At 35.0% G+C, this 23,144-nt stretch overlaps 1 protein-coding gene across 2 annotated transcripts in view; it reads right to left on the bottom strand.

Moving 5' to 3' along the window:
- Prkg1 (protein kinase cGMP-dependent 1) overlaps nt 1-23,144 on the bottom strand; it is a 1,168,403-nt gene that overhangs the window by 1,003,980 nt on the left and 141,279 nt on the right. For both annotated transcript variants that reach the window (XM_048807597.1, XM_048807595.1), the window contains exon 2: nt 7,088-7,254. In XM_048807597.1, the coding sequence (XP_048663554.1) occupies nt 7,088-7,254 (167 nt within the window). The remainder of the gene's footprint in view (nt 1-7,087; nt 7,255-23,144) is intronic.

The raw sequence follows: 23,144 nt of genomic DNA, 5'->3' as shown, positions 1-23,144 counted from the left end.
AAAAAAAAAAAAAAAAAAAAAAGAAAAAAAAAAAAAAGAGAGACATTTGTGTAATAAGTTGAAAAACTTGCTCCTTCTTTTAAAAAATATTTTTTTAATTGTGAGAAAAAAATCAATAATATTGATTGCAGACAGAAAAACGGGCTTCGATGATATACAGTAGTTTAATCTTACACAACAAATGTATAGAGGTGGGCCAAGAATTAAGCCAAATCACAGCCATCCCTTCAATGAGGAAAAAGAAAGTTGTAAGAGGAGAGGAATGGATGCCAAATGATCTGTGGAGAGGGCAGGAAGCAGGTCAATGTTCAAAGCATGCAGAGAGGCCTATGTTGTTATAAGAAATATCTTGTATTAACTTTTTACTACTGCTGTCCAAGGTTTTTCTTTTTTTTTTTTTTTTGAAATCAAATAATTTTTTCACCCTAGAGTTTAATGCTATATAGCTTAAAATGGAGATGCTCATAATAAACATCTATCTTCTGTACTTCTAATCTGTTCTTTGAAAGTTATCATTGAACAGTACATAGGTATGGGAACTCCATGGCTAAGTTTTATATTTCAATATACTGAGGGTATGATCTTGGTCAAATTATTCGACTTTTCTGGGCTTGAATTCCCCATCTACAGACATGTAGACACAGGTCTTAAGGTCATTAGGAATATGAAAATTTGAACACACAGAAAAAGAATAAACATTAACAAACATCTCATGAAAAAATATTGATGATTTCATCAAAATGTTTAACTTAAAATAATCCACTGCCAAAGTGCACTAAACACTTGCCACTTAAAAAAGAGTAATCCATCTACTTCCACAATAAAAGATCATAAAATTTTGCAACACCATTAGCTAAGCAAATCACCTACTTCCATAGTCATGAGTTAGATATTTTCAATACTAGAATATCAAATTAGATTGCCAAACATAAAAAACATCACGAGTTATAATTGACTAAATCATAATTTGCTTAATTTTGAATGAAGGTAAACCAAAGTTTATCTTTATGATAAAAAAGGAGAAAAAGAGTGTATCCCATTTATTTATTCCTGATTTTTTTGTCTTGCACTTTTAGGAGTGTTTTTAAGGAAGTCAGTTCCTATGCCAACATGGTGAAGATTTGGGCCTACTTTTTCTTCTGTTAAGGACAAGGTCTTGGTTCTTGTACCTAAGTCTTGATCCACTTTGAGTTTTGTGCAGGGTGAGAGAGTAGGTTTTAATCTCATTTTTATACATATGGATTTACAATTTTCCCAGCACCATTTGTTGAAGAGGCTATCTTTCTCCAGTGAATGTTTTTGGTGCCTTGTCTAGTATGAGACAATATGGGTTTGTCTCTGTGTCTTCTATTCTGTACCACTTATCTACATGTCTATTTTGGTGCCAATACCATGTCATTTTTGTTATATGGCTCTGTAATATAGTTAAAGTTTGATATTGTGATGTCTCCTGCTTCACTATTCTTGCTAAGTATTACTTTTGCTATTGTGGGTCTCTTATTTTTCCAAATGAATTTAATGATTGTTTCTTCTATTTCTATGAAGAATGTTATTGGGATTTTAATAGAAATTGCATTAAATTTGTATAACGCTTTTGGTAGTATGGCCATTTTGACAATATTAATTCTGCCTATTCAAGAGTAAGAAAGATATTTCCATTTTCTAAGGTCTTCTTCAATTTCTTTCTTCACTACTCTGTAGTTTTCATTGTAGAGGTCTTTCACCTCTTTTGTTAGATTGATTCCCAAGTATCTTTTTTTTTGAGGCTATTGTGAATGGGGTAGTCTACCTAATTTCTTTTTCAGTGGATTCATCACTGATGTATAGGAATGCATTTGACTTATGGGTGCTAATTTTATATCCCGCTTTTTTGCTGAATTCATTTATTAGTTCTAGAAGTTTTCTGGTGGGATTTTTTGGGGGTCTTCTAAATATAGAATCATGTTGTCAGCAAATAGTGATAGTTTTAGTTCTTCTTTTCCTATTCTTTATCCCTTTAAATTCTTCTTTATCCCTTTAAATTCTTTCATCTCTCTGCTCTGGATAGAGTTTCCAGGACTAATCAACAAATGGAAGGGATTCAAACTAAAAAGCTTCTTCTCAGCAAAGTAAACAACCAATAAAGTGAATAGAGATCCTACAGAATGGGAGAAAATCTTTACCGCATGCACATCAGATACGGCATTAATCTCCAGGATATATAAAGAACTCAAAAAACTTAACACAAAAAAATCTAATCAATAAATTGGCTAAGAAACTGAACAGATACTTCACAGAAGAATAAATACAATCAATAAATAAATATATGAAAAAATGATCAACATCTTCAGCAATTAGAGAAATGCAAATCAAAATTACTATAAGATTTCATCTCACTCCAGTTAGAATGACAATCATCAAGAATACAAGTAACAACAAATGTTGTGGAGGATATGGGGGAAAGGTTCACTCATACATTGCTGGTGAGACTGCAAATTGGTGCAACCATTATGGGAAAGCAGTATGGAGATTCCTCAGAAACTGTGGAATGGAACCACCATTTGACCCAGTTATCCTACTCCTCAAGTATATACCCCAAGGACTTAAAATCAGCACTACAGTGATGCTGCCACATTAATATTTATAGCAGGTCAATTCACAATAGCTAAACTATGGAACCAGCCTAAGTGCCCTTAAATAGATGAATGAATAAAGAAAATGTGATATGTATACATAATGGAATATAAATGAACCTTAAAGAAGAATGAAATTATTGTATTTGCCAGTAAATGGATGAAGATGGAGAATATCATGCTAAGCAAAATAAGCCAGTCTCAAAAAACTAAAGGCTGAATGTTTTCTCTGATATGCTAATGTTAATTCACAATAATGGAGGGGGGCTAGGAAAAAATAGAGGTACTTTGGGTTAGGTAGAGGGGAGTGAAGGAAGACAAAGGGGTATGGGGGTCATAAGGATAGTAGAATAACTTGGACATTATTACCCTATGTATATATATGATTATATGACCAGTGTGATTCAACATCATGTACAACCAGAAGAATGAGAAGTTATATTCCATTTATGTATGATGCATCAAAATGCATTCTACTGTCATGTATAACCAATTAGAACAAATTTTTAAAAGTCTTTTTTTAAAGTGTATCAATAGATGTTATAGCATATATAAGGCCAATGTCTTATTTGATTGAAAGATACATATGTTGTAACAGTCACTTACCTATTTGAAAACATAATTAAAATATTAATAGAACCTTAAGAACTTTTCTTTTTACTTTCACTATCTTAAGAAGCTAATTTCATACAATTCTGATCAAAACTTGAAATTGAAACTTCTGCTAGGCAGTAATTGTAAGTATCTGAATGTAACACAACTTATTTTGCTTGGTATTTTATTTTGCTTGAAATTATATGATAATATATGCATACTATTCCCAGATGATTTTTCCCTAGCTATCCTAATTAGTGATGTTTTACCATATGACTCTTCTCCTTTGTTAAAACCATGAGAAACTTTGGCATTTAGGTATAAAGTAACATTTGGGACATTGCCCAGGCTTTACAAAAAAAATAAATAATAAATAAATTACTTAAAGCACATATTATACAAGCCTTTTACAAAGAACACTCCATCTCACTAAAGAGAGAGAGGAAAAATTGGACTGATTTTCTTTGTAAACTCCTTGAGTGTTTTGCTGAACATCTTGATAGTAACCAGGTTTATGAAAGATCCTTTATAGCCTATTCATCCATTTCTATTATGCTATACTCTATAAATATTAATGTTCACAGAAGAAAAAGAATCCATTTATAGCAAGAACATTACTATCTAAACTTTGAGGATTAAATATGTTGATAAAAAACTAATTATACAATAAAACATTTCCTCAATTAAAACTTACAAAATTTTAAATGACAGTTTTTTTAATTTTAAATGATTTTTACATAAGTATAAAAGAACAGGATCGGCTGAAGTCATACTGAGTTAGTTAGAATTGCTGTTTGGGGACAAATTGGCATGAGTTTATAAGATTATGGTCATTTTGTTGAGTTTAACTGAAGGCAATCAACAGCATCATGGCAAAACTGTGACTCTGAATATTGATGTATTTTTAGAAACTCTGCTTTTTTAAAAAGGATAATTAAAGAAAATTAAGATGATATGCTACTTAGTCAATCCATCAGTAAAAAGTAGATAAATATATTTAAAAACTAGCTTGAAGCAACAGGGGAAAATTAGTATATTTACCTTTACCTAAGGAAGCAATATAGTTTCTCATAAGTATTTTTTCCTATTTTGTTATGAATGTATTTGTGTATAGATGTGTGTATAACAAAAATATTAATTTTCTTCACCTTAAATTTCCTTATCATAAAATATATTAACTTTATATCATAGTATTTAAACACTATTAATGTGATGTCTTTGTATTTAAGCCATAGGAACTCAATGAGATGAGTAAACACTGCATGAGGACTTCTTGGCTTTCTCTGAGGAAAGTATTAATATATTTTTTCAATAGTACTGAGCTGTATCATGTTAGGTGGACGTATGAGCTTGACACTCCTTATTTGGAGATTGAGTATGGTGGAACAAGAGGTTATTTGGGCACCAAGTTGACAAGGGGTGAATCTGTGATGAATACCTTTAAGTGACAACTTGGCTACCTGATTATGTGGCCAAACTTTATTTCTGTAAAGATATTTTTAGATGAGATTAACATTTAAATCAGTAGACACTGAGTTAAAGTGATTACCACCCAGTAATGTGGGTGGGATCCATGTAATCAGCTGAAGGTCTAAACATTAGTTCTGTTTCTCTGAACCCTGACAAATACAACCCAACCCGGCCCCCAGTTAAGAGTTTGAGCTCTTGAGTCCAGATTGCCTGGGTACTGATCCTGAGTCTTCTAGAAAGTAGTTGGAAGATCTGGGAAAATTAATTGACTTCTTAACTTTATTGAGCCTCAGTCTCCTCCTTTATAAAAAAGGGATAATAAATGTTTAACCTTTACTTCACAGGATTGTTTTGAGGACTAATTTTTATACATGAAAAGTGTTTTATAAAGCAGGATCAAAGTGTTACACATTGTTGCAAGCATTCAACAAATATTAACTATTATCTCCAAATTCCTTCTCAGATAGCTACAAAACTTGCAGTTAGTTCTAGAAAACAAGAATGAGATGGATAAATAGAATTTTTTAAAAACACTTAAAAAGTTATTTAGAATTCTATTTTTGTAAGAAATATTCAAAATGAAGGCAAACTACCACAAATTTTCAAATTTTCATTTCTCAAATGCAACACTAGTAATTAGCATTTGAAAATAACTGAAGTAAAAGCATTCCTTACTGATTACCATATCTATGTTCTTAAATAGATGCCTATCAATGTAATATCTGAAACATCATATCATACAATGATATTAGTATATTATAATCTTAGCAATATTTTAAATGTGATTTCTAATTGTTACTAGTTCTTAACATGCTGCCTCTACTTTTATATTCCATACTTGACTTCTATATATTTCTTCTCATTTTTCTCATCCTTCCTGCTCACTACCCACATATATTCTTGCCCTATGATTTAATCCCTTTGCCTGAAATTCTCTGCCAGATAAACAGTATTTGTATTTTTTGTTTATTGTGTTTTGGTTTTTACCAAAAGAAAGCCAAACTTTTTTTATTTATATCCTTTTGGCTTGGAGAAGAAATTTATAATGTTGACATAAAAGATGAAAACTATGAAGGAAAAAAACTATAGAAATTGCTATTTAAAAATGAAATGCTATTTAAAAATGATATATATTGAAAGTCTAATATATATATATATATATATATATATATATATATATATATACACATATCAATGCAGAAAGAACATTTCCTACAAAAGATCAAGTATTTAACAGAGGTAATAATACTTATTATTGTTTTGTAATATTTTATATTACACATTCATACAAACTATCCCATTTTTAATTTCCTAATAATCCTTTAAAGAATCCTTTAAAGAAACAGGGTGTATCACTGTTGGCAGTAATGGTATTTGGGGCCAAATAATACTTTATTTTGGACAGCCACTGTGTTGAGCAGTGACCCTAGAGTCTATACAGTAGAAGCCAGTAGCCTCCCTATACAAACCTAATTATGACAATCAGAAATGACCCAGATACTGCCCAATGTCCCCTGAGGAACAGAATCATCACTAATTGAGGTTTGCAAATTGACAGAAAGCAATAGTATTTTCTTTTTTACAAATTAGTAGGTGATACTCAGAGAAATTAAATGAGTTGTCCAAATACACCTTTTCTCTTAATGACTTACAAACATGACATTTATGGGATGACTTGAATCATGAATCACTTGACATGAATGTCTTAGTAAAATACTCATCACACCTAATAAGCCACAACTGTGACTTTTATATGCCAAGTAATTCATACCACAGACGTTTCTGAACTCACTTTCCTCTCAGCTGATTCTATCATTATTTCAGGCTTCTTTTTTCCCACAAAAGGAAATTAGGCTATTATAAACTTCAAGTTAGAAATAAGCATTATGAAAATTGGCCTAGGCATAAAACCTATTCACATAGTGCATGTTTTGGATTTTTTTCAAAGCAGTTTCCATCTCCTCTTGTACAAAATTTATGAAAGGGACTATCACTTTTATCAATTGGACAGCTAACATGCCATCCAATCTTCGTGATCTACCTCTATCATAATATGTAGGACACTGGAAACATTTCCTTTCATGGAAGTATCATAGTAGGAAAGTTAGTCATGTGCTGAGAATTAAGGGTAGAGTTGACACTTCCGTTTACTTGACCAAAAGTACCTTAACAATCTTGAGTTACTACTGAAAAAAATGTGGAGTTGCCATATTAGTATTCTAAACACACACTTTATATAATTAGTTAACCACTGTATCTAAACAGATTTCAACTCTTTTCAAACTGTTTTGTTCTCAACAAAAGAAAGAAAACTGGAATTGCCCCCATGTAATACACTGCCATCTGTGTGCAGGCTGATAAGACCAAAGGGGAATGTGTGAATGTCATAGGATCAGGGCTGCGAACCTTACCTTCCATGACATACACCAGTGACCCCACGTCTCCTTCTTTGATGATACAACTGTCTTTGCCATATTCCACTGGGTACATACAATCCACAATCTCCTGGATCTGCGACAGCTCCAAGTTCTTCATGAAGTCATTATCGAGGATGGCTTCCTTTATAAGATCCTTGGACCTGCAGCAAGAGGGGGGAGAGTTACTGACATCTGACCAACTCTTTCCTAGTTTGTATGGCTTAGCAGAGCCATGCAATGCTCTGGCACACTACAAATGCATTTTCTTGTGAGGAATCCAATACTTTCCTGGAAAACCTAAGAACAAAGTCGTTCCATGGCAGTAGAAAAGCCGAAGAAATTTTCCTTTAAGCAAATTACCATTTAATGAATAAGTGACAAATAAAAAACAAATAAAAACAATTTGATTTGATTTGACAATTTTTTAACAACAAAGATTATGGGAAAACTAATGAGCAAACATTTTAAACTGAGGTTTGTAATTTTGTTTAAGAATAAATACAAATAAAATACAAAAATGATAGAACAATTTTTGCTATGTTTATATATTATAAAAAACATCAGACATGCATTTTACTATGTGAAATAATATAAAATGTGATTTGTTTACTTATTTTCTGCATGCCTCTTCTATTAGACTTTAGGTTCTACATAAGAAGGGATGGTTTTTAATTTGTTCCCTAATATGTGCCCAATTTCTACTACAATGCCAGTCATGGTATGGGAGCTCCAGACATATTTTATATAAAAAATTGGTTAAGAATTTGATTCCTTATTGTTGTTTGTCTTCATAATAGCTGCCATTCTGACTGGAGTGAGATGGTATCTTAGAGTAGTTTTGATTTGCATTTCTCAAATTGCTAGAGATGTCGAACATTTTTTCATATATTTGTTGATTGATTGTATATCCTCTTCTAAGAAGTGTCTGTTCATGTTCTTGGCCCATTTATTGACTGAGTTATTTGTTTTTTGGTACTTGGCTTTTTCAGTTCTTTATATACCTAGATATTAGTGCTCTATCTGATGTATGAGGGGTAAAAATTTGCTCCCAACATGTAGGCTCTCTATTCACCTCACAGATTGTTTCTTTTGCTGAGAAGAAATTTTGAGTCCATCCCATTTATTGATTCTTGGTTTTAATTCTTGTGCTATAGGAGTCTTATTAAGGAAATTGGGGCCTAATCCCACATGATGAAGATTAGGGCCTACTTTTTCTTCAATTAGAGAGTCTCTGATTTAATTCCTAGTGTCAGCGAGGATGTGGGACTGCAAATTGGTGCAGCCAATATGGTAAGCAGTATGGAGATTCCTTGGAAAACTCATAATGGAACCACCATTTGACCCAGCTATCCCTCTCCTTGGTCGATACCCAAAGGACTTAAAATCAGCATACAGGGACACAGCCACATCAAAGTTTATACTGGCACAATTCACAATAGCTAAACTGTGGAACCAACCTAGATGCCCTGGATTAAAAAAATGTGGCATATATACACAATGGAATATTACTCAGCAATAAAAGAGAATAAAATCATGGTATTTGTAGGTAAATGTATGGCTTTGGAGAAGATAATGTCAAGTGAAGTTAGCCAATCCCCAAAAAACAAATGGCAAATGTTTTCTCTGATATAAGGTGACTGACTCATAGTGGGGTAGGGAGAGGGAGCATGGGAGGAATAGATGAACTCTAGATAGGGCAGAGGGGTGAGAGGGGAAGAGAGGGTGCAGGGGGTTAGCAATGATGGTGGAATGTGATGGACATCATTATTCAAAGTACATGTATGAATTGGTGTAAACATACATTATATACAAACAAAGATATGAAAAACTGAAAAGAAGAATTTGATTCCTAATTATCTGGTTGAAATAACTGTAGAAATGTAAAGTTCATGCTTTTTTTAATTATTATTTTTTTAATTTTGGACACTGGGAATTGAACCCAGGCACACTTAACCACCGAGGCACATGATCCATATCCCCAGGCCTTTTTTCATTTTTTTAAAATCTGAGAATGGGTCTCACTAAGTTGCTTAGGGCCTCGCTAAGTTGCTGAGGCTGGCCTTGAACTTGGTATCCTCCTGCCTCAGTCTTCTGAGTCATGGAGATTATAGGTATCCATTACCGCACCTGGCTCTTCATACTTCTTTAGAGAATATTTATTTCTCCAAACAAACATCTTAATTTGAGGTAACCAGGCAGATAAAACTCTGTAGAACAAGATGTTTGAAATAAAATGTTTTAGATCTGGAACTAAACACAAGTAGTGAGTAGGAAAGATATGTACAAATTCTATAATTTAACAGAATGTTAACCTAAAACATGGTAGTAATTTTATTCACTGGGATAATAAAAATTCTAAACCACTTCCTAAAGATAACAAAACGCAAGGGGGAAGGGGCATTAAGAAACATGCTGTCAGGAGGAGCACAATCAGAGCACCAACCAGAGTCGGAAAGTGAATAACACAAAAGCCAAGAGCTTAGCATACAGAGAGAAAGCAATACATTTGGAATTTTATATTGAAAACCTTAATTTAAAAAAAAAATGGAACACAAGCTGGCCTTTGTTCACATTGACTCAGCAAGTGGCTTCCAGGGAAGTGAACTATAGTATGAGGACTTACTAGAGCATCAGCTGCTCCTGAACAGCTTCTCATCTAGACCTCCGTCTGATGGGCCTAGCCCTCATACACTGTGAGGTATCATCATTTGGTTTCAAATAACAAAAAGATGTACATAAAAATTGGGAATAATTGAATCATTTGGGGTTGAGGCTCAGTGGTAGAGTGCTCACCTGCCACATGTGAGGCACTGGATTCAGTTCTCAGGACCACATAAAAAGATAAATAAATAAAGGTATTGGGTCCATTTACAACTAAAAAATATTTTTAAAAAGCAATTAAAACTTCACTGGTGTGAAGAATACCACTGACATTGTCAGTTTTGCTGCAATTAAAATTATGTTTATGAAGAGTATGAATGGCACAGGGGACATCATAATATTTTTAAGGGAAAAAGAAGGATAGAAATTGGGGGGGGGTAAGATAAATATGTATGTAATAAAATGTAAAACAAAAAAAAAATAGGCTTTCAAGTTAAACCCTAAACCCGTCACCTAAAAAACTTGCCTTACTTTTCTCCATTTCCATTTTATTATCTGTAAATGGTATTTTCAGAATTACCAAACTAGCAGGTTTATAAGTGATAACTAGTAATGATATAATGTTATTTCAGTGAGTTGCAGGTGATAAGGATGGTAATAGTGTTGACTGCAGTAGCAACAGGAGGGTGTTAATAGAGTACACAGTTATGACTTGAAACAAAATCAAAGGAAAGTGATCCAAATTTTGACTGTAGTTGTCTTTGGTGATAGAATTACATTTTTTCTTTCTTCTATATAATTTTTTAGAATGGGCAGGCTTTTTTATATTAAAACATCTTAGATTTTAAATGTAACTTATAGAAAGGGACTATGCCATACTGAAAAATAATCTTTCGCTCATTGAATTAATGACTAGATATTTAAAACTGGTGACTCAGTATTACTCTTCAGTAGACTCTCTGTCATGGCTTATGTTTAAATACTCATGGCAGGACTTTTCACTTCAAGAAAAGATAGTGATGAATGGCAAGTCATTAAGAATTTCAGGATGTTCTCCATCTAAAAATGTCCCGGTTATGAGACGTCAACTTCAGCTCAACAGAGTTCTTTAGCTGCATAATTCCTGCTGTTTTTTTTTTTTTTTAATTCCCTCTTACCTAAACTTTGTCATTTTGTCTTAACGTGAAAAGTGACTTCTCTTCTCAGGCTGCAAAGCAGGATACAAAACTTGTCTCTATCCACAATTTTCATGAGGTCCCCTCCTTAATCTTCATCACTGACCTCAATAACACCAGTGGAACCTTTATACCAACTCCCAAGATCTATTGTTCTATGATTATCTTTCCAAATGCCAGGGGGTTTGATCTTTAAGAAATTCGTTTTAGTCAAATCATATTATAGGCTGTCTTTGGTAAACATTTCTCTTATTTGGGTCAGAGGATGAGGTCCTCCAATGCGTTCATAGTTTCTAATATAATAAAGACTAGATCTTAACCCAGAAACCCAGTGTATTTATGACAGATGGTATCGTATCCTTTGGGAAATATTAACCATATTTCATTAAATATCTAAGTTCTAGAAGTATGACAAGATTAGAAATAAAGCTCTCTCCCAAGAAAATAATTAGCTCCATCCAAAGATGATTGAAGGAACTCTCTCTGCCTACATAAATAGTAATATTAACCTATATTATGAAGATATCAGAAAAGATGAGACAATGAGCTCTAACAGAATCCCTTAGAATTATCCAAATTTTCCAAGTGTTTATCACAGAACACCTGTGGATTTCTGGATGCTCTTGCTTCTCAAATTCCATCCTGTCCATCCACAAGAATGAGGTCCTAATTAGAAAAAGATATATTCTATACTTGTATAATTTTATCAGAAGAGATTCTACTGTCATTTATAACTATGAAGAATCAATAAAAAAAAAGAAGGAATGGCCCTTTGTTGTACAGTGGTCATTTCAAATATCATAGCCAGTTAAAGACTGTTTCTCAATTTCAGGTATTTACTCTATTATCATTTACTGAGCAGGGAAGAGGGAAATGCGGAAATAAATTTAATATTGCTTAAAAAATTTAGATGGATAACATTTAATCTTCTCAGGTCTCTGAAGAAGTCAAGTAGAGGCTTTCATGTATGCATTGAAATCACATTAAAATAAACTGCCTGGGTTGGAGGTGGTGGAGAGCTTGCCTAGCATAGGAGAGATTCAGGGTTCATCCCCAACATCACAAAAATCAAAGTCAAAAAAATCAAAATAGGACCTGTGACTTATCATTTATCCCTTCATTCAAGTATTGTTCAATAACACTTTTTGTCTTTGAAACATCACAGATAATCTGTCTCTGCCCTCACAGCAAGATAAAAATCTTGCATTTCTATGAAACTCAACTGAAAGACATTCTTGGCAGTAACACTCAAAAGCCCGGCCTCTTCATTCATTTTTCCTTTAAATCCTTTCCCATGGAGAACTGGGAACCTTAGGTCAACCCTCATTAGTCTCTACTTGCTCCAACATTGTAGACTAAAATTAATCAGGGCCTCCAGCTAGCTCCTCTTTGACTGTTTTTCTTTCCTTGAAGAAATGGTCTAAGAAACTCACTGTAACTAAGATGTAAAGCTATATATAAGGTCAGTTGAGCTGTGCTGGCAGTGAGATAACTGGAGAAAGTTGAGATCACAAGTAACAGAAGGTGGTTATCTGCCCTACCCCAGAGTATATATTTTTAACAACATTTTTCAGGAATCCAGCAGTCTGGTTTGGGAATGGTAAGAAGCAGGCACAGGGTTGGGGCTGGGGCTCAGTGGTAGAGCACTTGCCTAGCATGTGAGAAGCACTAGGTTTGATTCTCAGCACCACATAAAAACAAATAAATATGGGCTGGGGTTGTGGCTGAGCGTTAGAGCGCTCACCTAGCAAGTGCAAGACCCTGGGTTCGATCCTCAGCACCACATAAAAATAGATAAATAAAGGTATTGTGTCCAACTACAAGTAAAAAAATAGATATTTTTTTTAAAAAGCAGGCACAAAGCTCTTGAATTTTTATCTTTTCTCTCTGTCCAACTAATCTTCTAAAAATAAACCTTTTTCTCTATGTCCCAAATTTGAAACTTTTTTTTTTAAGTGTATAATATTATCTTTATTCACATCCCTACAAGAATTTGCTGGTATTTGTTTTGTATTCTTTTTTTTTTTTTATTGTGGGTTGTTCAAAACATTACAAATTTCTTGAAACTTTTTAAATCCAAATACTCATAAAGTTAAATTTGTTATTTCGAGCTAACCCTATTGCTTCATCTTCATCAAACTGTCAATCTCATAAATGTTAGCAATTTAGAATGTTATGGTGGTAAACTGTCTCTCTGTTGGGTGTGGGGAGCCCCAGTTTGTAGCATTGCCAATTTCCATGGTGTAAATACTCCCAGCATGGCCAACTTCAAATTAATGAGAAATCAACTCTCCTGCACAGTTCCTGGAAAATTAAGAAGCAGATCAATTTTATATGAGCCAGTATGACTCCAGCATAACCAAAGAACTTAGTGAGACTTAACTTACGGATGCTGAAATCAACAAGATCATTTTTCCTTTCCTGAAAAATTTCATTAGGTGGTATAATGTGTGCAGATAAGTAAATGCCAGGAAGCAAATTCTTCCAAAATTTCAACTTCAGAAGAATGAATTAGAAGTCTATTTCCCCATTTATTTGTTGCTGAGAAAGTTCCTAAACAGACACAAAGAATACTTGATAGAAATTTTCTCTATGCAATCTTAGATAAAAATTATAAATTCTAGAATAAGTATAGGAAAATCTACATCTACTTACCCTTTTTCAGTTTGTTTGTTTTTCAGTACTAAAGATTGAACCCAGTGTCTGGCACATGCCAGGCAACACTGTACCACTATACCACTGAGCTACATCCCCAGACCTACTTCTCAAACAAGGGGCTTAAAATTATTCACTGTCCATTGATAGACCTTCGCCAGTTTTCTTAACCTAATTAAAAAGATGGTCTGCACTATGATAACTACATAGAAAGCTAGAAGTGTCTAAGTAGCAGTAGTGTTACATTGAGGATGGGAAAGACCAGCTGAGACAGGTGGCCTCCCTGAACTGAGGACCGAATGATGATGAGATCTGACCACTGTCTCATGCATTGCAGAGACTGTGCAGAAGAGCATTCTAAGCAAAAGAGGAAAGCTAGGGTCCAGAGGTTGGAATGAACCTGATTTGTTCAAAGATCAGAAAGGAGGCCCATGTGTGGGTAATGAAGTCAATGAAAAAGTAGGAAAAGAAGACCTTAGAAGTAGGCAGGGGTCAGGTCAAAAAGGGACCCAAAGGCTGTGATAAAAAAAAAGTTCATTCTATTCTAAAAGCCATAGGAATGAATTTATCTCTAAGAATTTTTTGATTTCTTCCTTTATGCAAAATGACAAAATCATAGAATTTGCAGGGAAATGGATGGCACTAGAGCAGATTATGCTTAGTGAAGCTAGCCAATCCCTAAAAAACAAATACCAAATGTCTTCTTTGATATAATGAGAGCAACTAAGAACAGAGCAGGGAGGAAGAGCAGGAAGAAAAGATTAACATTAAACAGATACATGAGGTGGGATGGAAAGGGAGAGAAAAGGGAAATGGCATGGTAATGGAGGGAGACCCTCATTGTTATACAAAATTACATATAAGAGGTTGTGAGGGGAATGGGAAAATAAACAAGGAGAAATATGAATTACAGTGGATGGGGTAGAGAGAGAAGATGGGAGGGGAGGGAGGGGGGATGGTAGAGGATAGGAAAGGTAGCAGAATACAACAGTTACTAATAGGGCATTATGTAAAAATGTGGATGTGTAACCGATGTGATTCTGCAATCTGTATTTGGGGTAAAATTGGGAGTTCATAACCAACTTGAATCTAATGTATGAAATATGATATGTCAAGAGCTTTATAATGTTTTGAACAACCAATAAAAAAAAAATAAAAAAAATAAAATAAATAAAAAAAAAAAAGAATAATGCTGAACAAAGAACCAAACCCAAAAGAGTACTTACTGAATAACTTCACTTACTTATGGTACAAATAAAAGTAATATGTTCTGCTAAAAGAAATCAGAACAGTGACAGTAGAAGGTGGTAAAATGACCAGGAGAGGGTACAAATGGGTGCTCCTGGATTGTTGACAACATTCTCTATTTTGTTCAGGTGATGATCTTATGAGTGTGATCATACTCTTATGCCAAATATGTTTCACTGAAATACATATTTACTTATAAATAGAGAACGTTCATTGCATTTTGTCTGTTGCTTTCTTAAATTTCTTTGAAATCCCACATAAAAGTAGAGTAAAAACAAAAAAAAATAAAATAAAAGCCATAGGAATCCAGTAAAGGATTATAAGAGGAAGGATGGTTTAAAGATAATGTATCAGGCATAAGGAATAAATGTTTACTTTAAAATTTTATTGAATTCATGGAGGTTTCTCTTACATGTATTTCACCAACTAATAGACACTAAAAGTGAAATTCATTACCAAAAAGATATAATTGAAATTGTCTCACAAACTTTACATTAATTTGGACTTCAAATCACTGACTGTAATGTTTGGATGTGAGGTGTCCTCCAAAAGCTCACATGTGAAATAATGCAAGATGGTTTAGAGGATAATTGATTGGGTTGTGAGAGTCTTAACCGAATCAGTGGATTAATCCCTGATGGGAATAACTGAGTAACTGGAGGCACGTGGGGTGTGGCTGGAGGAGGTGGAAATTGGAGGCGTGGCTTCAGTATATATATTTGTTTCTGACAAGTAGAGTGTCTCTCTGTTTCTTGATCATAGTGATATGAGCTGCTTCCCTCCACCACCCTCTCCCGCCATGATGTTCAGCCTCACCTCAAGCCCCGAGGAATGGACCCGGACTTCTACGGATTAAGACCTCTGAAACTGTGAGCTCTCAATTAAATCTTTCCTCATTTAAAATTGTTCTGGTCAGATCTTTTAGTCACAGCAGCGAAAAACTGACTAAAACACTAACTCTTACACAGTTCTTATGTATTAGGAGAGAAAAAGTTCTCTTCTACAATTTCAGGAGCCATTTCCAGAGATGTGAAGTCTGCCTACTCTTCCCTTCCATCCTATCAGTGGATTAATTTCCCCTCAAATCCAAGGCAAGGATGAATGCTGGATGCATCCTCATCCAGAAATCTGAGAATTACATCTGATTCCTTCACTTAGAAAGGACTTTCAGGCACTTAAACAAATAGCCACAGCTATTAAGTTATTGCTCATGTGTAAATCAGCTAAAGTAATTTAAAAGTAAAGTACAAAACTTATATAATCAACTTTCAGATAAAAAAAATAATTCAATCTCTTTAACTCCCAGTGGTCAGCTTTGGGCTCAAATGTCAGAAGTAACATGCAGTTTCAATATCACCTTGGTCTATGGTATGGTCCCTGAAATTGGAAACTCAGATGTCCAAATCCTCACTGACAGTTCATAGTTCTTTCCCTCAGATACAGTCCTTGCAAGGCCCCCTGACAACTTCTAATTCCACAAGTCCTTACAGCAGTATCTATCTACTGTGAAATATTTGATTAATCTCCTAGAAACCCAAAATAAATAAACCTCTTAAAGTCGTTTTCTTGTTGCCACAAGTTTTAAGGGTTTTGCCTAAATAGTGGATCCTATTTCTTGCTTCACACCGTTCCTGAATGAACTCTATAGGTACAAGATATCCAACAGCTAAGAAATATCAACCATCCCGCAATTTTTTCAAGATAAAATTTAATCCTGAAAAGCTTTTGTCTAATTTTGGTATTTTCTCCAAACTGCAGACCTGTTTGCAAAGTTTGCTGAAAGCAACTTTCAGACTGGATTTTCACATTAAGTAACTCTGCTACTGGAACTATCTCAATCTTATAGGAAGAACAGTCATGAAAAATCAAAACAATTTGCAGTAATCATACCTATAGTTAGCATTTAATACAAAACACCTATTTCACTGGGATAAAATATATGATAGCAACATCATTCTTAAGTAATTGATGATATTTACCCTTTGTCTATTAAGTACATTGAAATTTTTTTCAAGCTATGAATTGCTTTCTTAACACTTTTCCTGTAGTTCTAAAATACATGATTTAGTTCCATTAATAGAAATCATGAAATCACAAAGAAATAATTCTGAAAATAGTAATTGAGGAAAGGGGAAGATGGTTAGCCCATAAAATATTCCTTTGCTCAAATGTGATTCAGATGGTAACGTAAGCGTCCTCCTTTTTAATTAATACTTTCTTCTCATTATCATTGATGGGCAACAACACTTAAGTAGCTCTTAAAATTACTGGCTAAATATTACCAGATGGGACAGTATTAATTAAAGGGAAAGACAATTATTTTTCTTTGTAAGTGTTCGTCAACTTCCAAACAGTCAATATCAAAAGGCTCCCATTCAACTATTAAAGTCATTCAGCTCTCCAGAGATAGATGTATTTTACAGTTAATTCACACTAGAAAGCCTAACTTAAAATAGGGCAGTCTCCAAAGAGCTCAGATCAAACTCTTGCCTTATAAGCTCCCTCTTTCACATCACAGAAGTAGAACTGTGGGGTTTCACAGAAGTAGCATAAAGTGCTTTGCTTGAGAATGAAAAAGACCATACATATCACATTACAGAATGTGAGAACTATGTGGCTTGATCTATTAAGAATCAACTCAATTTCTAAAGTTTAGATAACCAAACTGCAAAATAGAAAAATGACCAAGAAGAAAAAAAACTGCAGCTTATGTTTATATGCCTAGCTGAAATTTAAAGCAATTTCTTTTGTTACCTTTCAAAACACTAAATAGTTGAGACCTCTTGGAGCTCACTTGTTTCCAAAGAAGTCAACATGGTCACACTGTGAAGGTTTATTAAGTTCTTGACCATCCTGGGTGACCTATCTTCATGGCAGAGATCGGATGCCATGTATGATGCCATTAGTCCTTTGAAGTAGACTAGCTAAATGCTATCACCATGTGTTATGCGTTGTCATTTCAATTACTGCAATGGCTTGGTTTTCAAATTCATTATCAAAGAACTCATTTTAGAACAATTCTGTTGTTCAGATGATTCTCAACCTTTGTCTGTGGAATCCATTACCTTAACTTTTAAATCTGTTTGAATTCGAAGGCAGGAAAATGACATAATCTCTACCAGCCTAATCCACCCCGACCCCCAAACCCCCATCATATGTACTTTCTCTTGGCTAAAAAATGATGGTGTGTTTAATTCCCTCAAGTCATCTATTTTCAGAAAGTTAGAGACAATTCTAGCCCAATTACAGCAATCATACCTATACATTACAGCAATCATACCTTCACATGCCTCAGGAATCAAGTATCTACTCTTTTGAACTAAGTTCAGTGTTAACTTCCAAATATTATTTTACATTAGATGCTTTAAATCTTCCTGAAGGAATACTGCTATTTATTGAGAAATTTTTTAAATAACTAAAATTCTTAATCATGTTCCTAGTTGTAAAAGCGTTGCGGTTTCCAAGTTTCTTAACCAAAGTGAAAAACTAACTGGATACATTGGTCACCATCCTAGTAGTAGTAGTAGGAGCAGTAGTAGTAGTAGTACTACCACCACCATTAATATTTTTCAAATAGTATACCAAGAGCCTTATCACATTTAAATCTCACTATGACTGTCTCTATTTATCATAGTAAAATTCAGGGAGTCAAATAAACAGTCCACTATTGCACACCCAGTAAGTAACAAGTAGAATCAGGATGTAAAGATAAATCTGCTGGACGTCTAAAACCATACTTATCTAAACTGTTTGACTTTTAAGCCTACACTATTAAATTATATCTGACAATTTGAATAAATTATCCCAATTATAAAATCCAAAAACAAATGTTCAGCTCACTTGGGTAATATGACTTTTTATTCAGCAAAGACCATTCATGCTTTCAAAACAATTGCACATCTAACATTTGACTCTATTATTGCCACAAACCTGTGTAGGAAACAGAATTGATGTCACTATTATCCCTACTTGACAGGTAAGAAAACAGGCACAAAGAGGTCAGAAGCTTGTGGATGAGGAGTTCAGGTTAGAAGCTAGAGTAGGTCTCAGGTCACTGACTACCAGCCCAAAATAAAATACTTTACAACTCTGACTTTGTAATTACACCTATTCAAATTGATTAATCATGTTCTCTCTGTCTCTCTGGATCTCTGCTTCTCTCTCTTCTCTTTTTCTTTCTCCCTCCCTCCCCGCCTCTCTTTCTCTTTCTCTCTCAAACTTCAACCATTTTAATGTTCAACTCACCTGGATAAAGACTCAACAAACCCACAGCTACAGCAGCGGCAGGGAACTGTGCCCACTTAACAATAATCCCATGGTTTAAAAAGTCTGTGGTGGTTCATTCAGACAGATTCCCTTTCTGCTCTAATTCATTCTCCACATTAAAGTAGTTTGAGCAAGTTTTGTGGCCTTTTAAAATAGATAACCTCTAGCGCAGAAAAATCTCTTGAATTTATCAATGGAATTCAACTTCTATTGATTTCAGTATGTTCACATTTGTTCCCTCTTTTCCATCCTGAGCACACACTCTTCCTCCCAAACTCTTTCCTCTCTTTCAACACATCTTGACTCAAATGAACTCTATCTACAGATATGGAAGAGAAGTGTACAAAAGTTTACTATTACTTAGGATAAATATCTGTATTTGATTCCACATAAAAATAAAACTCCCATCATGCTTATAGGATAAAAATATATTTTTTTTCCAAGAAAACCTATAAAAACACCACCATTTTATAATTAATAAAATAATAGCCTATAATACAGACACATTTTGGAGAAGTCTGAATATAAGACAGTAAACATTAGATACTTTTCATAGAAGTATTTTTCCAGTAGCAACCTAGTATGTAGAATTTAAAGTATTCATAAAACATTTAATATAATAGTTTACACACTATGATCTGAGTTAACCACATAAGTTTTCAGTGAAGAACACAGAGAGGGTAGGAAGAGAGGAAATTAGGGAAGGCAGAAGATAAATAAATGTGATTTCATAACTTATATATCATGTGCCATGCTGTCCTCCAAAGGTTTGTCCCTTTCAGTGGCAAACAGTTGATATTTATTATCTCTCCAATGCAACAAATCTAGGTTCAAAATCAGCCACTACAGATAAATACAGGCAATGGTGACTGATGGGTTTAAAATACGATAATTTTTCACAAAGTGATTTAAGCAGTGACCTAGAGTTGTTGGTGGCACAGTACAATATTTATGGAAGTCAGCCCTAACTTCAATTCTCAAAAATTGCTTCTGAAGGTGTAGCCTTCCTACGAATAAGGTCGTCACTATCATCATTGACAGAAGGACAAAAAAAAGAAACAGAAGCTATAACAAATTGGACGCGGGCCAGGAAGCCAAGGGAGTAAGTATAATAAATAAACAAATGCAAAAACATGGGGTTTGCAAACAACTCATTTGTAGGCGTATGATCAGGCACTATGTGAATGCCTCCAGCTAGTCAAAGGGCAAACTTAAGGGCTTTGCCAACCTGGAGTTCTGAAGCCAAGGACAGATACAGGAGGGAGGAGAGTTGATCCCTGAGGTGGTAGAGCACCAAGTAAAAGAGGAGTCTAGAAATAAACAGTTTAAATAATTAATCCAAAAGGAGTTTAGTCAGAAAAATTAAAATTCAGTGCAAGACATTGGCTCTTCAACCTGAGGTAGGCAGAAAGAACAAAAGGATTCAGAAGGTGGCACTTCCCGAATACTTCTGGGGCAGTGGTTTCCAAAACTGGGGGTGAAGGGATGACTCTTTTATGGAGTGATTGGATTATGACTTACCTACTGATGGGAATGAGTGATTCAAGATGTAGGTAGTAATCTATTGAGCCTAGGTAACTATAGTTAACACCAGTGTATTTCATATTCCAAAATAGCTAAGAGAAAGGTTTTAAATGTTCTTACCATGAAGCAATGATAAATATTTGAGGTGATGAATACATGAATTACTCTGATTTGGCCATTCCACAATGTATCCAGGTATTATGAAATGTATAGGAATAGCCAATTATTATTTGCCAATTAAAAATAAAAGAAACAAAACAGATGGAGGGATTGCTGGACACTCTGCACACAGACCTGCCTCATTTTCTACTTTTTGGTCACCTTTTGGAATGTTTAAGGACAGCAGAATAGTGAGGGGGGATTCTCACTTTCCTTGTAGATAGAGTCCAGGTACAAGAGGAAGTGACCTGTAGAGAAAAGACTTTGGAGTATTTTTATTTTAGTTGCTTTAGTACCTATGTCTTCTCACCTCATTCTCCCCCCACCCAAGTTTTATAGAAATCAAACAGTTTTGCTATTTAGGAAAGCAGTTACAGCTTTCAACTCCCATCCCACAGTCCTTCTTCAGGACTATGCTCATCCAGGTGTATCAGTGAGCCTTGTATAATAGGCGGGTCAGACTAACCCCATGCCGTTCATTCACTCATTCCTTCATCCATTCAATAAGCATGTCTTGAGTACCTCATAGATGACACTGTGCTAGGCATTGGACGGACAGAGTAGAAAGGATCCCTGTTTTCCAAAAGCTAAGATGTCAGTACTCGAGGAGAAAGAGCACAAATGTAAACAGTAAATACATCATTAAAATAAAGCATTTGGGAGGTTCCAGAAGGGGGGCAGTTAAGGCAGAATAAAGAAGAAGATCTATTTGGGATCTGAAATAAAGACCTGTCTCAAAATGATACACTTGGGCTGAGGTTTAAGGATTAAATGAGCCACCCCATCAGAGATCTAAGGGAAAAGCACTCAAAGCAGAAGGAATAGAATATTTCCAGGCTCAAGTTTGGAGAAGAAAGCCCCGAGCTAGAGCCTTTTGATCAGGAGACCGGACAGCTGGAGAAGGATTTGGAAATATAAGCAGGCCTGGGTTAGACAGGGACTTGCAGGCTATGGGAAAGAATTAGACTCTTAGTGAAAGAGAAAGCTATTAAAAGAGTGAAACAAGGAGAGTGAGTGAGATAGTCTGATTCATGCTTTAAAAAGATCACTTGGATTTCAGTGAATGAAGTGAGGTGACTGCAAGTAGAAAGAGAGGGGAAGAAAAGCTCAGAAAGCATGCTGAATTATTTTCAAGCAACACATGAGGATGGCCTATATTAAAAGGGTAACCATAGAAATGGGCAGAAGCGTGAATAACTTGAAAGTACACTTTTCGAGTGAAAAGATAGGACTACTGGAAGAAGGAATGTGGTGATGAGGGAAGGGGAACAGTCCTCAGTTTCCAGCTGAAGAACTAAATATATATTGGTACTGATCCTGAGATGGGTTAGACTTGAAGTACCAGGTACCTGAGGACCAAGTAAACCTAGAGTAGAGGTCAAAGGAAAAGGAGCCCACAAAGGAGAGGAGAAATATCAGGTACATGGAAAGAGATACACAGGGCAGTTTATGTTGGGAGGTAGCAGGAAGAAAGCATTTCAAAGAGAAAGGAGGTCAACTTTTCCTTCTGAATCCCACCAGAATCGTGTGTTTTACTATAGAAAGAATTAAACCATTAACTTTTCTACCTCTGACATCATTCATTCATTACAAATGAATATTGTGCTTCCATCTAACAACAAGTAATTGTCTTCCCCTGGTAACTACTTTTTTTTGGGGGGGGGGGCAGTAAAGGGGTACCAGGAATTGAACAGGGACACTTAACCACTGAGCCACATCCCCAGCCCTTTTCCTTCTTTAAGACTGAGTCTCTCTAAATTGCTTAGTGCCTCTCTAAGTTGCTGAAGCTGGCCTCTATACCTTGCGATCCTCCCACCTCAGCCTCCGGAGTCACTGTGATTACAGGCACACACTGCAGTTCCTGGCTAACTACATTTTTTACTAAAGATCTATAGACTTACTCCTCAGATTACTTTAAGTAAAAGTGTATCACAGCAACTGAAACTTGCTTGGCAATGGAATTACCTAAAAACAGCACACTACAGGGACACAGCCCCATCAATGTTTATAGCAGCACAATTCACAATAGCTAAACTGTGGAGCCAACCTAGATGCTCTTCAGTGGATGAATGGATAAAAAAAAATGTGGCATTTTTACACAATGAAATATTACTTGGGACTAAAAAAATGAATAAGATCATGGCATTTGCAGGGAAATGGATGGCATTAGAGAAGATTATGCTAAGTGAAGTTAGCTAATCCCCCCAAAAAATGCCGAATGTTTTCTCTGATGTAAAGGGGGTGACTCAAAGTGGGGTAGGGATAAAGAGCATGGGTGGAAAATTACCTCTAGATAGGGAATAAGGGTGGGAGGGAAAAGGAGGGAGAAGGGGAATAGCAAGGATGGTGGAAGGAGACGGTCATCATTATACAAAATACATGTATGAAGATGTGAATTTGGTGTCAACATACCTTATATACAA

The sequence above is a fragment of the Marmota marmota genome, unplaced genomic scaffold (assembly GCF_001458135.2).
Source record: "Marmota marmota marmota unplaced genomic scaffold, marMar, whole genome shotgun sequence".
Lineage (NCBI taxonomy): Eukaryota > Metazoa > Chordata > Mammalia > Rodentia > Sciuridae > Marmota > Marmota marmota.
Note: the sequence above shows the minus strand (reverse complement) of the source record. Positions and strands in the feature narration are given on the sequence as shown.